Source organism: Gymnogyps californianus, chromosome 3 (genome assembly GCF_018139145.2).
Source record: "Gymnogyps californianus isolate 813 chromosome 3, ASM1813914v2, whole genome shotgun sequence".
NCBI classification, from domain to species: Eukaryota; Metazoa; Chordata; class Aves; order Accipitriformes; family Cathartidae; genus Gymnogyps; species Gymnogyps californianus.
The window spans coordinates 75526947-75543365 of NC_059473.1; the positions used below are offsets into that span (position 1 = coordinate 75526947).

The window sequence follows — 16419 nt, forward strand, 5'->3', positions numbered from 1 at the left end:
AGGCTGTATGACAGCGATAACCACTCCTGAACTTTTACATTTTACAGCCTGGAGTATCACCTTAAATAGATAGAAATCAGTAACCATGTCAGTTATGCACATCATTTGCATAAATGAGGCCTTACACACACCACTGCTGGTTTTAACTCAAAAGCTCTAATCCTATGAGGTGCCAAGTGCCCTACTTAACAAATGGAGGTTCAGCTATTTAGTACCTGACAGAATGAGACAGGATGATTCCTAGGAGTGCACAGTGGCAGCGCTTGCTCTAATGGAACAAACAATATTCCTGCTATGTGGCACGGTGATCTTGTATGCCTGACCCAGATAGCAGATCTTATCTCTGAGATAATTTTGAGTGATTGAACGGGTCTGATCAGAGGGGATTAGGAAAAGAAAAAAATTTATTGATCTTATGACAGCAGGAATCTTGCAGTAACAGCTGCTCTATACAGTACCAGCATACCAGAAACACAAATGAAATGTAAACATCATACATCCATGCTAGATGGAAGGAGTTCATGTGACAGATACATAAGACATAATCTGCAGCAGAATTCCCAGAATTCAGGCTTAGAAAACAGCAAGAATATAAATTCTAATGAGATCATCTCCTGTTTTGCTTCTCAGTATACCTTTCTGCAAATAAAGCACAAATGGGGAAAACAGCAGGAAGGAAAATAAATGCAACAGGAAAATGCACAGAACTGTTAATTTTTCTGTGTCACACTTGCTTATGAAGATGTTTTTGTCTGTATTTCAGTCAGATGTATTATCCATCTCTATGGATAGAGGTGCTGTGGTTTTAAATGCAAGTGGAACCAAAATTCAATCACCAGACCGAAATTACAACGATGGAAAAACCCACTTCATCATTACTTCTGTCACCCCAGAAAGGTAAAGCTGTCCAGCATCTTTTATTCCCTACCTTTAGAATATAAATATTTCCTGTAAAGCATGTTATCATTTAATATTCACTTTCAAAGTGATGTTTAAGTAGGCTTTTTTAAGTGATATTTTTGACTGATCAATTCAGTCAAAAAAAATACAAAGCCAAAAATCTGTGTGATTGAAAACTGGCCAGCTTGGCCTGAGCACAAGATGCTGGGAATTTTTAGTAAAACTAAAATAATAGTTTTTCTAATAGCTTAGTCCTTTTTTGTCGTCCAGTATGAAAGCAGTTTAATATAATTTAAGACTAGCATGAGATTAATTTTTCAGCAGGATTGATTGTTCTGATTTGTTAAAGCAATCCCAAATTGACCCTGAAGTAATTGAGGCATCTTCACAAAAAGCATTCACTTGGGATATATACACTAGAACATGTTGAAAATATTTTTAGCACTGACAGACACAAATGTAAGACTAAATAGAGCAGTAGGGAATAAGTCTCTCTATGTGCTTCTTAAAAAACTTGAAAGTATTGTTTTATTGGTATGTTTTACTGTTGTTTTCTATGTTTAAAATTTTCTTAGAAGGTCAAATAATCAAAGCATCTTTCTTCAAGAATCTTGCCTATGCAGATACAACCAGGTCATTCTCAGTTTTCTAACAGAAATGGAGGTTTGTACCGATGACTTCTGACATCCAAGAAACATAGTTTGAAAAGCTGAAGGTGCGAAAAGGTGCCTTGGAATAGCCTTGGGGACTGTCATGTTTCCCTGAGTGTGCTGCATTCTGAACTTGCCAAACAAAATCAATGTCTGATGCTTTAGTTATACTCAGTTTCTTATTAAAGCAACAGAATCCTTCCTGACTTCTGCAGCAATTAATGCGTTGCAAAATGAGATGAGGTAAAAAACATTGTATAAACTCAAACATCAATGTACTGTGATGAAAGAGAAGGAAAAAGGGATAGGGTCATAAAGAAGAAGGATTAGCAAGTGCTTAGATCTTATTTTACCCAAATGGTGGCTCCATCCATTTATTAGCAATCCCTTAGTTTATCTATCTTCACTGAGTGGACTGTATTTTTTTGGACTTCACAATTAACCCCAGGGTATTATGAAATCCATGGGCCTCTGGACTCAACTTTGCCTGTGGGTTATTGCACTGCTGCTTGTGGCACAGCTGGAAATGAGAAGGTCTTCTCATGACTTTGAGCACTACCAGTCAGGGATGTATACACTGAGCGGAACATTTTGGGTGCATGTAATATACTGTCTAACCACTGGCACTGACATTTCCAAAACTAGCCTACAAAATGGATGCTTTGCCTTTGCAGATATGAGCTGACTGTTGATGACAAGAAACAAAGCAAGAAGAACCCAGCAAAGGACAGAGCAGGGAAAAGCCCAGACAGCGACAAGAAGTTTTATTTTGGTGGCTCTCCCCTTGGAATACAGCAAGCCAACTTCACTGGCTGCATAAGCAACGCTTACTTCACTAGGTGTGTAGCATCTTCCCAAACACATTACCAGGCAGTCACTGCCTGACAGCTCAAATAGTAGCTCAAGAGAACTGATTTATTGTCACAATAAAAATCCCTGTCTCATTTTGTGAGGCTAGACAGTATGTGTGAATAAGTTTCTTACCTTATTTGCCACGGAATCTGTTGGCACAGACCTGCTAGGTTAAGATATTGTTAAAGTGGGAATAACTTGATGTAAGTCAGCTTTCAGTACTGCACCTGCTAATGCTGCTGGTGCAGTATAATTTGCATAGCTGTAATTTACATTTATATTATGTAGCTTTCAGCTCTGCCTTTGAAACAAAATGATATTAAGGCATCTCACAGAAGCTGGGGAATTTAGGAGTTTGGTCATGTGAAAATGGTCAGAATTTGTTGATCTTAATCACTTTATGAAATGTTCTTATATAGAAGATTTTAAAGTGAATTTGCTGTTGCAGATTGATACTCTGTTTATGCAAGCATGGACACAACAGGCAGAGGTAGTATAGGCTGCCTGCATTACCCAAACATTGAATGATAAATCTGTACTTTTATCCATGATCCAAGAATGAAAAAAAGCCCATCCAAACATCATTTAAACTATATAAGTAAAATTCTGTGATTTTTATGAAGACAATTCCAGCACTTGGAAAAAAGCTGTTCTTGTCATCCCCCCTTTGAAACACAGGTTGGATCGAGAGGTTGAAGTGGAAGATTTCCAGCAGTACCCTGAGAAAGTTCAGACTTCTTTGTATGGATGCCCTGTTGAATCTCCTCCAGTTGCTCTTCTGCATAAGAAAGGAAAAAACTCATCAAAAGCCAAAGGAAACCGTAATAAAAAGGTTTGCTACAAATTGCCCCAGTACCACCCTGGAGTCTTCCAAAGTTGATACATACTGTGCCATGACTGGGAATTCTCCAAATCATGGATCCAAAATGTACCACAGGAAGACTATTTCAGATATATGAAGGAAAGGATCCTGTTCCTTTACATATTCCATCACTGCAAATGACTGCCCTGACCCGATCTATCTGGCCTACACTTACATCATTCTCTCTTGCTAGAACTGTAAAACAAAATTTATGACATCTTCAAAAAAGTACTGCAGAAACAAGTCTTCCTGATTTCTTCTATAGCCTGAAGGCAATACGCTTGCTTCTGTTCTCAACTACTTCTGTGTGGCTCTCTCTGCTGGGTACAATTAGCACGCATTAATATAAATGTGAAAAAAAAAACTTCTTCCAGCATGCAGAACTTTTAGTCCAAGTATGTCTTCTTATGCCTATAGTATAGCTGATATCATCAAAAGCAGAGAGGAAAAGATACAACTAGGAAAACTGCAAAAGAATTGAATTATATTTATGTTAGCTACACAAGTATTCTGTTTATCCCTTCTGCCCTAAATCAGCATCTATAGTAGATCTGTTCAAGGAAAATTTGATTTGGAACCATTCCTGGTATTTTTGTAAGGAAAAAATATATTACTAGCTTAGACATAAATTATACTGTTATTTTATTATGTCCAATCTCAGTTAAAATTTCTGGTTAATGGTTCTCTTTCTGTGAAGGTGGGAAGAGATAAAGACAAGATTTCACAGTCTTCAACTGGCCTCAAAAAACTGTATCAAGAAGTGAATATGCAAAGAGACCCTCAGTGCCACTTGCCCATGAATCCCAAGGCAACCGAACATGCATACCAATTTGGAGGAACAGCAAACAGCCGGCAAGAATTTGATCACATACCAAAGGATTTCAGTCAAAGGTAAAGAGACCTTAGAAATAAAAATTAAATATACTGGGGAGGAGAAAGATGTATTTCAAATTTTAAAAAAGGACACATTTCTGCTGTTACCTTGGCTTTTTCCTTTATATCTCGGGCCAATTTTTGTATAGAGCATGTTGTTAGGATATATTAAAAGGTGTTTCAGTTGAGTAAGAGCAATAAATAGAATATGTTTCCAGTTATATCCCTCTTGTGGAGTCTTCATCTGCATTGTATATTAGTAAAATGTGTCTCCTTACCTATTTGTATAAAGACTTTGAGGTTGTTAGTTCTATACAAGCAATGCACCTTTAGTCTCTTTACGCAAGAAGCAATGGCATTAGAGCAGAACTGGAAAAGAACACGACAGTTCACCAAGAAATGAAGCAGTTACGTGTCGAGTGGACCTTGTCAGCTGTTTAATGGTTAGGAATCTACACAGTGCAGTAGGACATAAAGCTATGAAAACCATGTCCAATTCAAGCCATAATGGAAATTCAAGTAATTAATAATGAGTTCAGATATTGTGGACATTTCATTCTCAGGCCAAAATATGCCATATGGTATGTTATGACCAACAAAGGATTTTGGTTTAATACTTTCCATGAAAGACTATAAATTTAACAACACAGCACTTCCTGGATGCATACCAGACCACTAACTCAGAAAAGAAGAGTGCTATTTCCTGACTTAAATAAAAAAAGCATTACATTCGTTTTAATTCAATAGTGTTTTACTTAGGGCAGTCCTGATGGTGCCCATATGAAGAAGGAAAACCCAAACTCTAATATGTCTCTTCATCCCTACAAGACATATTTGTTTTACAACTGTTATTAGAGCTTCATCATTGTAATGTGCATTTTAAAAAAACAATGGCTTGTGATGTTTTAAAACAACCCATACTGGCAACGGTCTAAGTGTGTGTGGAATGTACACATACATGCAATGGGGAACGTATAGATCCTTCAGGCAATATGAAGAATGGAAGCTAGGCTTCTCACCTGACATGAGACGCAGGAGTAATCAGTGCTGGCACTGTCCTACACCGGTGCAGCTTTGCCGTTTTTTAGACCAAAAGTAATAATACCAATCACTCAAGAAATCTTCACTGTTGACAGTGTCAAACCAAGTCGGTGTAACTTGCCATGCTGTCTTGGACTTCACAAGGAACTACAAGGAAGGAGAAGCTTAGCAGTGAGTCTGGAATAACATTAAAGATTTGTGAACTGTCAGGCCTCCATGCCATCACAGTTAAAAAGTCTCCCAACGTTGCTGTTCAACAGGAATGGAAATGTAGTATATATAGTGTCAGTTATTGGTGGTCCGTATTGATTTTATTCATTCCAGAGATTTTAATTTTTGAAAACAAGTTCCTTGTAAGGCAGCTTCTTCTCCAACTTTGACTTCTACTCCAAAACCCAGTATGGAATGTTTCTCAGAAACATCATTTCCATAAAGGAGATGTATATTCCTTTGGATGAGAGAAAATCTCAGTCTTCCTCTGCCTGCAGTTTAATTTAAGTCAATTATATCTGCTCTAATTTTAATATTGTGTTTTTACGTGGCAGAGCTCAGTTCTCTATCAGTCTGAAAACTCACTCATCTCATGGAATGATTTTCTACGTCTCGGATCAAAAAGAGACCAACTTCATGGCCCTTTTTGTTGCTCATGGCCGACTCATTTTTATGTTTAATGCTGGTCATCAGAAGATAAGGATTAAGAGCCAAGAGAAATACAATGATGGCCTTTGGCACAATGTAAGTAAAAGAAAGCAATCATTATGATGGCACATGCTATCAAGGCTGCAGTAAAGACACTGCTGATGTGACAGCTCAGGGAGTTTTCATTCATGGGTTCATAACCACACCTATATGTTGAGAAACTTCTGCCAATATTTTTAAATCTTCCATGAGGCATTTTATCAAGTCATTAACTAGGGACAGGAAAGTGAGTCAGTTATAAAAATCCAGCAATTCCCAACACTAACAGCTGAACAGAAGTGATGGAAACAAGCAGAACAGTGAGGCAATTAAGAGTTAAGTTAGCTAGGAAAGGAAGGACTAGGATAATTTTGTTCAGCGAATTTCTTTGAAGTGCCTAAGCAAGAAGCACAGCTGTCTTAGGCTCCCTCTGTAGTCTATGAAAATAGAGACAATTTTAGGGGTCAAGGTGATTTTCCCTCTGTAGGTACCTCTCTCTCCTCACTGACTACAGAAGTCTACAGTTACTAAGCTCCTAACTTGAGCAAGTAAGTGTTTAAAGCAGGCTGGATGAATCCAGACCATAAAAATGGCAAAGATCGTGAACATGCTAACAGTGATAGCACTGTAGCAATGAATCATATATGCAAATATAAGATGGGCAGATCTCAGTAGACCTTGTGACACCTTGATTACCTCTGCCTCGTACACCAAAATGTAAGAAAGACAGCAGTTTTACTATCTAGCCTTTACATGAATGTGAAAAGAGGGGTTGTCCAGCAAAGAACATTGGCAGTTAATATAACAGGCTTGTAGAGTATCACTCACAAGCTTTTCTTCTCAAACTTATCTTCTTCCACTGCACAGGAGTGTTCCCTCAACAGATGAAAGTAATCTTCCAATTTTTTTTCCTCCCCTTCTAGGTGATATTTATTAGAGGCAAAAATATTGGTCGCTTGATAATTGATGGTCTCCGAGTACTGGAAGAACCTTTCGGCGGTAATGCTAATACCTGGCAAGTCACTGAACCACTCTATATTGGGGGTGTAGCTCCTGGAAAAGCTGTAAAAAATATCCAGGTAAAGCAGACACCCGTTACCTCATCCCATACCTCTATGTACAGCTAATGCAAAAGCTGACTGTAGGGATGAGTTCACGCAAAAGTATATTATGATCTGAATCCTCAGCACGCTGAGGAGCACACAGCTCAGTTCAAGTGCATAGCAAAGATCCTGCAGGGCTGGGCTGATGGTAGCTGGGCTAGACTTCCACAGACTTGCAGCAGCAACTGGAAAGCCAGTGGTCCCTGAGGAACAGAGAAATCCTAGTGACATCCAAGCTTAGATGAGACAGGTAAAGTTAGATGAGATCAGTTTCACCCTAAGGTCTGAGACATAGATGAGTTTCGGAGAGATTTTAGTGTTGTCTTAGTATCTCTGTTTTAAGACAGTACCTAGAAGTCAGGATTCTGCTCTACATCTTGGTACTGAAGTATGTGGAAAGGAGTGTTAAAGCAAAAATGAACATAACCAAGTCTCCTTCAAGGTAATCTTTAGTGTTATGTGCCTAACAAGATAGATACACTACTCCGAAAAAGTAGACCCCTGTCTTGCCTTGAGGGTAAGAGGTATGTATAACACTGCCTTGCTCTGGTTGTGCTTTGTTTCTCACGGTTCAGTAAGGACTGTTTGAGAAACAACACAAGCTGGAGTTACCTTGAAGTCATCAGAGAGACATGAGAGGCTACAAAAAGTTTTTTAATTCAAAACTGATGCACCAGACAGTCACAGCCTTACAGCTCATAAACAAGTACAAACAAGGACAGAAGAGTTTATTTCCTTCCACAAGCAGTTTATCTACTAATCATGATTTTTTTTCCCCCTCAGATTAACTCTGTCTACAGTTTTAGTGGTTGTCTCAGCAATTTACAGCTCAATGGAAGATCAATTACTTCAGCTTCACAGACATTTAGTGTAACGCCTTGCTTTGAAGGCCCATCAGAAGCAGGAACATACTTTTCATCGGAAGGAGGATATGTCGTCCTTGGTAATACACTACTAAACAAATGTATCCCATAAGACGACTGTAGTATTCACTGTGCTTCAGAACGGCATATTTCACTAAAGGGTGTGGTAATTTCTGAGGCTGTGAGCTGTAAGGATTGTTAGATACAGATCATTATTGTGGTAAGCAGCTGATGTTGACAGGTCACAATGTCACCATGAAACTTAACAAGTTGTTACATAAATACATCTGTATGTATGTATTTCAAATAATTAGAATAATTTCACAAGGGAATAGATTATAATATGGTAAAAATTATCATAGACATATAGAAGTCAATGTGGTTAAGACCAAGTACACCAGCAAATGGTCATCCCTTAGTTTTTTAATTAATAAAACAACATGTAATTCAAAAATCCTAAGGAAAGGCTTTCTGCATGTCTTGATAATGAACAGCATGACAGAACACATCTTTTCTGTCATTTAGGCCTGCTGTATTCCAGGAAGTGTTTTATGAGGGTTTTTTGTCACATGGGCTCTCATCTGAACAGGAAAGGAAACTGCATAACCCTATTCATTGGCAACACCAAGAAAAATTAGACAGTGTTTCTAATTTGCTCCCTGGCCTGCCACCAGATTGAAAAAGGGAGTTTCTTCTACTGAATCATCAAAGCTCAAGTGAACTCCCACTCACTGTATAAAGACTGCTGAATGTCTAGCGAATTGCACAATAAGAAACTGCCAAAAAATACAGATAATTTACTTTCTGCTGTCCATTTCATTGCTAAGAAATATTTTTAAACAAAATATACATTTTTTTAAATAATAAGAAAAATAAAGAAACCTTTATTAGTACTCCAAGCAAACATAATCAAAACAAAAGTTGAAATGGGTCATTGATGGCGCACCATGCCATCTCTTCAAGTATGTGAACTGGCACGTGTTTCAATAGTTTTAAAGACAGGACAAATAAGTTCCATCCTGGGCTTTGAATTTCTCTTTTGACTTTGAATAAATGTCCAATTTCATCACTAACTCAGTACAAAAAGAATGTTATTCTTTTTACCTCACAGATGAATCCTTCAGTTTAGGCCTGAAATTTGAAGTTGTTTTTGAAATACGTCCCCGAAGCAGCTCAGGAATTCTACTGCATGGTCACAGCGTGAATGGAGAGTACTTGAATATGCACATGAGAAATGGACAGGTATAATGAAGGTCACATTTCACCACTGCTTTGACTGGTTCCTCTTCTACCTACTTGGGCTCTGCTATATGCAGCTTTTGTCTTACAAATTTGCCATTAATTGATTCTTATTTCTCTCCTAAATATACTAATTGCTTAGATTAGGCAACCCAGATATTTATTTTAAAATACAAAGAATAACACCTAAGACAAAATCAGATCATTTTACTGATACCAACTATAAATATTTAATGAGCAGTTGAAAAGAAGCAAGACCACTGACTCTTTGGTACTGCGCTTTCATCCACACATTAAAAATGTGTAACAGTTACAAGTAAGGTAACTGTTGATGAATTTTTATTTCTTGTTTGTTAAAAGAGAAGTCTGAGTTGCAGTCAGTCTCTTCTTCCTTTAACATATGTGTATGTGATGGGGAGAGTGAGGGAAAGTGAATTCTGATTGTCTATTGATCTGGTTTGTAGAGCCTCTGGATTTTTGTAAGGCTATCAGTTGAAAGAGAGAGGTTTGAAATGAACTTACCAGATAGTTGTTGCTATTTTTTTATTATGTTCATCGCTAAAACCTGGATCCCTTCATGCTACGCATTGCACACATACAGTAATAAGTTGCAGTCTAAGTGGACAAAACAAGCAAAGGTTTACAGCAGGGGAAATATTTTCTTTTTTTCTCCTTTTTGCAGAAAAGAAACTCAGGGCATAGTCAAGAGACTAAGCAGTGTGGATATTCTTTAACCACTGCAATGCACTACCCAGTATCTAACTGTCAATCAAAGTGGAAGGGTATTGAAGCGGGGCTCGCTGTACCTCAGTTAGAAAAGCAACACCTGAGGAAACATGCTGTCACCTCTCTTACAAGAACAGGAACCTACAGTAGAGTGACTGAGTGGACAGTCTAACATGGTGATTCATCCTATCCTAAAGCAGGTGTCTAATATAGGTGACTAAATGAGTTGTCATTCAGAGAATCTATTTTTCTACACTGACTATAGAGCAAACAACAGGTGCTTTGGTTAGGCACCTAACTTTTGACAGCTGATTAGGTAAGATAAAGCCCATTCCTACAGCTGTAGCTAGTCCTTGGTGAATTACGAAATTTAAGAAAGAACTTCTTAAAGCACAGTGCATTGCTGTGTATCATGCCACACTTAAAGGTTGCATCTGTATACAACTAGTCCAGCCCAGTACTTTTTATGTAAAGATCTGATGGAAGCTTTGCATGTCCAGAAATTTGTCTGGTTTTCCAACTGTATCAGTTGGTCTAACAGAAGATATTGCCTCACTGCTTCAAACCTCACTTCCTGTATAACGCATATGCAATTAATAAACAAAATTCACCCTGGAAAAGCAGCTCTTCCCTGCTTGTCACTGCAACAGGTATGCCAGTTACCTTCTTAGTAAGCATCTGTAGTTTTTACCCTGAACTATCTGCTCTCTTTGAATGCATTACCGAGGACCTGTTTTGTGAAAACATTTTTGCTGCACAAATAAGAACAATCAGCACCTTTAATTCATTTTTTAAATGTACGCATCTCTCCCTATCAGTACAGCTTGTCTGGGTGATTTATTAAGGAGCCACTTTATCTCATGATTCTGTATTTGCTTTAATCGCTCCTATATATTTTGTCCAAGGGTGGATAAAAGAGAACATGAGGATCATTTCATTTTTGTTTGCTGGTGCCCTTGTGGAAAAAAGCTTAAAAATTTCTTAGTTACAACTATATTGAAATAGAGATCTGCTAAAATTAAATATAAGTTGTTTCCTTGCAACATTTTCAGTCAACAAGTTGTCAGCATTATCAGGGACAACTTAGACATTTGAAAAGCCTGAGTGGCTGGACTTAGTGTTTGGAGTTCTCCGGCAATCTCCACTGGGAATCTTGTGCCCTGCAATAGGGACAGAACGCTGCTCTGCCGCTGCTGTAGCATTTCCATCCAGAAAGATATTAATCCATGTAACTAAAGCAGAGGTGCAAAATTCAGAATTAGGTTCACTTTCTAGCTCTGCCACAGATTTGCTGGTAAGCTTGAACAAGTAACTTAAAAGTCATTCTTAAGTTCCCTATCTATTCCTTTGTCATATCTTGTCTGTTTGTTTATACTTGGGTTTTTCATGCCTGTTTTCCTTATTAAGTGGTTAGCAACATGCCAAAACATCATCTGATGCCTCTAAACACTAATTTACCACACAGGAAATTATAGAGTAGCAGTACTAGAAAATTTGAGTTAAATTAGCTGTTATTTTTTAATCTTTTTTTGAACTGTTCCTTGAGTTCAAATCAGAAATGTTGCAGAACTATTGAACCTAAAAAAAACCCAAAACTAAATCTGTGAATTAGAAAGGTGCTTTATTTTAAAGAATTTCATTAAATCATGTTTTTCTTTCACTTACATACTAGACATGTTTTGAGTGGGGAACACAGCATTATTACAACAGAAGGAAAAAAGATAACAGGAGGGGGTTTACAGTGACAACAACATTATTTTCCCCCAGGTTACTGTGAAACTGAATAATGGAATCAGGGATTTTTCAACTTCAGTGACACTGAAACAGAGTCTCTGCGATGGCAGATGGCACCGAATTGCAGGTCAGTAAAACACGATCATCCCCTAAGTAAGGTGACAGCGCCCAGTTCTCCCTCCCCAGATATCCATCTCCATGGGCTAGTGCACTGGGAATGGGGTCACATTTTCAGTGCTTCCTTTTCACCTGTCAGGACACAAGTTTGTGTGAAAGACACAGTTGTATTCATCCCTCAGATATAGAACTGTAGAGCTTCCTAGGAGGACAAGCACAAGTTCCTATGAAGAACAAGTAAAGACAGAAGCTCCTTGTTCAAAGAACACAAGACAGTCTAGCTGAAATGCTGGCAACCTTTCCTAAGTCATATACCAGATGATATTCTTCTTTTCCCAACTAGAGGTTAAATTAAGTTGGTAGAATGTAGTAGGCACAAATATATGCTGCCCTTAAAGGTCAAATAATAGGACAGATTTGGGGACCCCCTGCCTCACACAGAGAGATGTCTACAGTCAGGATTTTGCCTCTTTGCCAGACAGCCATCCTTCTTCCCTGGGTTTGAAAGTCAAAAAGTACTTCTAAACCTCAGGTACTTTGAACTCCCTTACCTTTCTGCCTAGATGCTGACTTGGGATGTCTCCCACTGTCACACCCAGAAGAGATCTGAGCGTGCACCCCTTCCCCATGCATTGTGGTTTCCTTCTGAAGGAAACGCAGGCACACAAGCAAGGAGGAAACCTTACTGCATTCTAGTACATCCCCCATTGGGAATGATTTGGCAAACAGTTTTTCTAAGCCACACGTACTTGTATGCTCATATCCTGCAGCCTAGACACAGCTGCCAGCAATCAAGAGCCCCACTCAAAAGCACCTTGCTCCTACACTGTGTCTTCCATTGGCCCTGCTCTATGCCAGCATCCGCCTGCATAGCGTCACTGATGGCTCACACTCAATCTAGCAAACACTGAATCGAACTACTGGGATCAAACAGATAACTCCTGTCTGTCATCATAGAAAACTCACGTGCTGCTACTTACAATCTTCTTGATCTCTGTTCCTTCTCTTTTCAGTTATTAGAGATGCTAATGTGGTGCAGCTGGATGTAGACTCTGAAGTCAACCATGTGGTAGGGCCACTAAATCCAAAGGCAATTGACCACAGGGAGCCCGTGTTTATTGGAGGTGTACCAGGTAAGTTTTTGGCCGCTTTGTGGTACTTTGTTCTCAGATTTCACCACGGTTTCCAGAGAAAGCATAGAGACTCAGTTTTCATTTCAAAAAAGAACAAAACATATCTCATGTGAACAACCTGGTAAAATGCAAAGGCTCGAGAGCTGATCAGAAATGTTCTGCCTCAAGTTGTCAAAGAAAAAGAAGTGCTGCTTCATTGAAATTAAAACCTTCACAGTTGCTGGAGGGTCAGGTATGGACTCAGTAGAGAAGTCAGCCAGCTAGAAAAAAATCGCTTTTTTTCCATTTTACTTTCTGGTATGGGCTTACTGTTTTTTAAGAAGTGATTTATTTATTTATGGGATTGGAAACTCACTGTCACTGTAAGTGGAGTCTCAAGGGTTTGTTGCTGGTAGGCTTCTTTCCTCTTCTTCAAGCAACGGCGTCTTTGAACACAAGACAAAACACAAAGATTCTTTTTCTGACTAGTGATTTCTATTGCACAGATGTCTGCTAATGTGAATTTGTGACTTACAGACCATCTGTGTAGCGTGGGCCAAGATTACTACATTTACTTCCCTTATTCAACAGACAGAGCTACTCTGTTGGGGTTCATATACAAACTGTAATCAACACTACGAGATTAAATTTTTTAGTCATCTCCTGTACATTTCTCACTGAAAACATGCAGCATTATTTCTCTGTGCCTTGCATGTCAATCATGAACAGCTCTAACTACAAAATTTATTATATTGCTTATCTTGGATTAGTGGCTTGAGTGCGTGATGTTCTCATCCATCCCACACTACCAGGAGGAAAAATGAGCCTAAAGGGAATAATAAAATCTATGTGCAGATGCCTGTTCACTCTTTAAATCCAAACTGGAATTTTATTAGGACAGAACTCTTCCCAGAGAGGTAATATAAAGTGGTAATTGCAAATGCTGTTCTGCTTCATAATAGAGCCTTCTATTTCTACATTAATTATAGAATATTAAAGCAATGCCATACATTGGCTCTATAATGCTATTATCACCCTGGCACAGAAAAATCTTACAAAGAACTTCATGACAACAAACAAGATATAATACTAACTAATACCATGTAAATATAGTAAACTAAATGCAAACTAACAAATCAGACACAGACAACAATACATGTAATGTTAAAAGAAATTACAAACATACACCCTGGGATTCATCTACTCTTGTTACTTAAAAGAAAATGCAGTTGTCAAAAAATGCAAGATTGAGCCTCTATTGACTATGTAGTATCAAGAGTTTTACATAAACATAGATAACTCCCCACGCTTACTCTAATGGCCTCTAGGACACTGGCAGTAGGCCAGACATTTTAAAAGACCCACAGAAGATTCAGCAGAGCTGCAGTTAGTAGTAAATTGAAAAGATTCTGCCACAAGACTGATTATTTTGGTCATCATGAGCTCTAATTTTTTTTTTTTTTTAAATCTGCATCTTACAGAGTCTCTGCTAACATCCAGCCTGACTACACGCAACTCCTTCATTGGCTGCATTCGTAACTTCATGATTGATGAAAAACCAGTGAGTTTTAGTAAAGCAGCTTTGGTTAGTGGTGCTGTAAGCATCAATACCTGTCCAGCAGCATGATAGTGCACTGCATCAATCCTGTAAAGTTCCTTAGACCACAGAAAGAAAAATAGAACAAAAGAAACCATGTTCATCAAGAGAAGAAGAATGAAAATATCACGGATCCATCTACAGAAAGCAGTATGTTTAAGGGTCACTTCTAATGTTTATGTGCAAACAAAACTCACTGAAGAATAAAGGGCTGTTGCTTCTGCACTTCTCTTACTATACCACAAGAGTGAGCTTTACCATTTCTTATAGTGTATGTGTGGCCAGTCTGTTACATGAAAATGTGGGATTATAAAAGAAATGAAAATTATATTAAATATGTTACTTTCAAGATAGATCCTCCACATCATTTCATTCCATACCTTAGGTCACCCTTTGTTTCGCAAGAAAAGATCTGCTAATGCACATTAAAGAATAAAGCTAGATAATAGACTTACATCGCAAATAACTGTGTTCAAAGATTTTTTTTTTTAATTTTCCATTCAACTCATTTATATATTCCTCAATTAAAATGGGGGGCAAAGAGCATACCAATTATGTAAGCTTACAAACAATGAAAAACTAAAATTTTTATTCCACTTCTAGTCTTCATGGATATGTTCTAGCACAACGTGAAGATAGGATGCATATCTTTTAAGACACACTTTATATAACTGATCATTTACCTAAACTAGGTAATTTTAGAGCAATACTTGCCTTACGTAGGAAGAGAGAGGAGAAACAAAATTCAAAATTTCAAGTTTTTTCTCTAAATTTTTAAATGCATTTACATACAAACACAGCACTAAATCCACAATCTCTTTGTGATCTCATTTGCACAAATAATACAAGTAAACACGACGCATAGAAAACAGAATCACAGTCACAGTTTCAGGCAAATCCCTTATCACATAAAATCATCACTTCCTCGTGCGACTGCTGCAGGACTTCAGTTTACAGCAGTAATCCTCAAACTAGGAACATGTTCCTGTGGAATGTATCCCAGAACACATGCTGCTGCAGAGGAACTAGGGGTGAAACAGGAAGATGTAAACAGAAGGCAGAGGGCTGCAAATCTGAGCTATGTTAAAACCATAGAAGGTAGATGGAAGTTAATACTAGACTTTAGCTCACAATAGGCTTGAACATCAGACACAAGTCACTTGCAAAACTTAGTCTCTTCAGTGATAACCTACAAGGCATCAAAGCCATTTAGGTTTCTTTTCTTTAAAGAATAAACTACTGTTGACAGAAAGTTTTATGATTGCTGGGCAAATTATTGTTGGAACCAACTCAAAACATGACCAGCTGCAAAGCAGTAAAGTATGAAAGGCAAAAATAAAGGACAACACTCTGCAGACTAAAAATTAATAGGAGCTCATCTGGAAAACACACAAGTGACAACTGGAATCCAAAGATTCTGAATATATGGACAGCTGGAGGAACCACCAGAATAAGATACATGTGTAAGCACTAATCAGTAGCTTCCCTACTACTCTCTCAGTAGGAAAAGGGTTTTGACAGATTGAAGTGGTCTTGGCTTATGCTGGATAAAGAACTGCAAGCTCTGGACAGACTGGCACAGGAACTCTCCGGCAGCTGGGACAGCGTCACTGCCTCTCCATTTGTCTCTGGAGTCCAGGGTTGGGTGGTAAGTGGACGAGAGAAGATAGCGTGGCTCCAGCAGCCACTGCCTCTTCTTCCACCAGCCTTGTCAGCTCTGCTCATGCTTTCAGCCCCATGCCTGTTCTACATGCCTTCTCCTGGACATGTCTCCCATTCTGTTCCCTGCAACTCTGAGGCAATGTGCTCCCAGGACTGATTCCCTTCCCAACCCCGTGGGGAGGCCCCCCTACTTCTGGGAGTGGTATACAGCCCCCTCTTTTCGTCACTCCATAGCCCACTGTTCATATTTCAGAAGCAAGCAGTAAGAGTACCCCTCTGCAGTCTCTCTGAATCAAGCACATCATGGGTCCCCAAATCCAGTTGCCTTCAAATGCCATCTTTGTCTCGGATACCAAAACCAGTATGCCTGCTCAGCTCTTTCCTGCTCCCAGCTACTACCCAGACTCTGA

General features: G+C 38.6%; 1 protein-coding gene across 1 annotated transcript in view; it reads left to right on the top strand.

Moving 5' to 3' along the window:
* LAMA4 (laminin subunit alpha 4) overlaps nucleotides 1–15078 on the top strand; it is a 107125-nt gene extending 92047 nt beyond the window's left edge. Inside the window, exons 29-39 of the mRNA XM_050893683.1 lie at nucleotides 764–897; nucleotides 2225–2389; nucleotides 3081–3234; nucleotides 3962–4155; nucleotides 5724–5913; nucleotides 6780–6935; nucleotides 7743–7902; nucleotides 8934–9064; nucleotides 11555–11648; nucleotides 12652–12771; nucleotides 14232–15078. Of these exons, the coding sequence (XP_050749640.1) occupies nucleotides 764–897; nucleotides 2225–2389; nucleotides 3081–3234; nucleotides 3962–4155; nucleotides 5724–5913; nucleotides 6780–6935; nucleotides 7743–7902; nucleotides 8934–9064; nucleotides 11555–11648; nucleotides 12652–12771; nucleotides 14232–14377 (1644 nt within the window). The 3' untranslated portion in view covers nucleotides 14378–15078. The remainder of the gene's footprint in view (nucleotides 1–763; nucleotides 898–2224; nucleotides 2390–3080; nucleotides 3235–3961; nucleotides 4156–5723; nucleotides 5914–6779; nucleotides 6936–7742; nucleotides 7903–8933; nucleotides 9065–11554; nucleotides 11649–12651; nucleotides 12772–14231) is intronic.
* Nucleotides 15079–16419: the final 1341 nt, after the last annotated feature.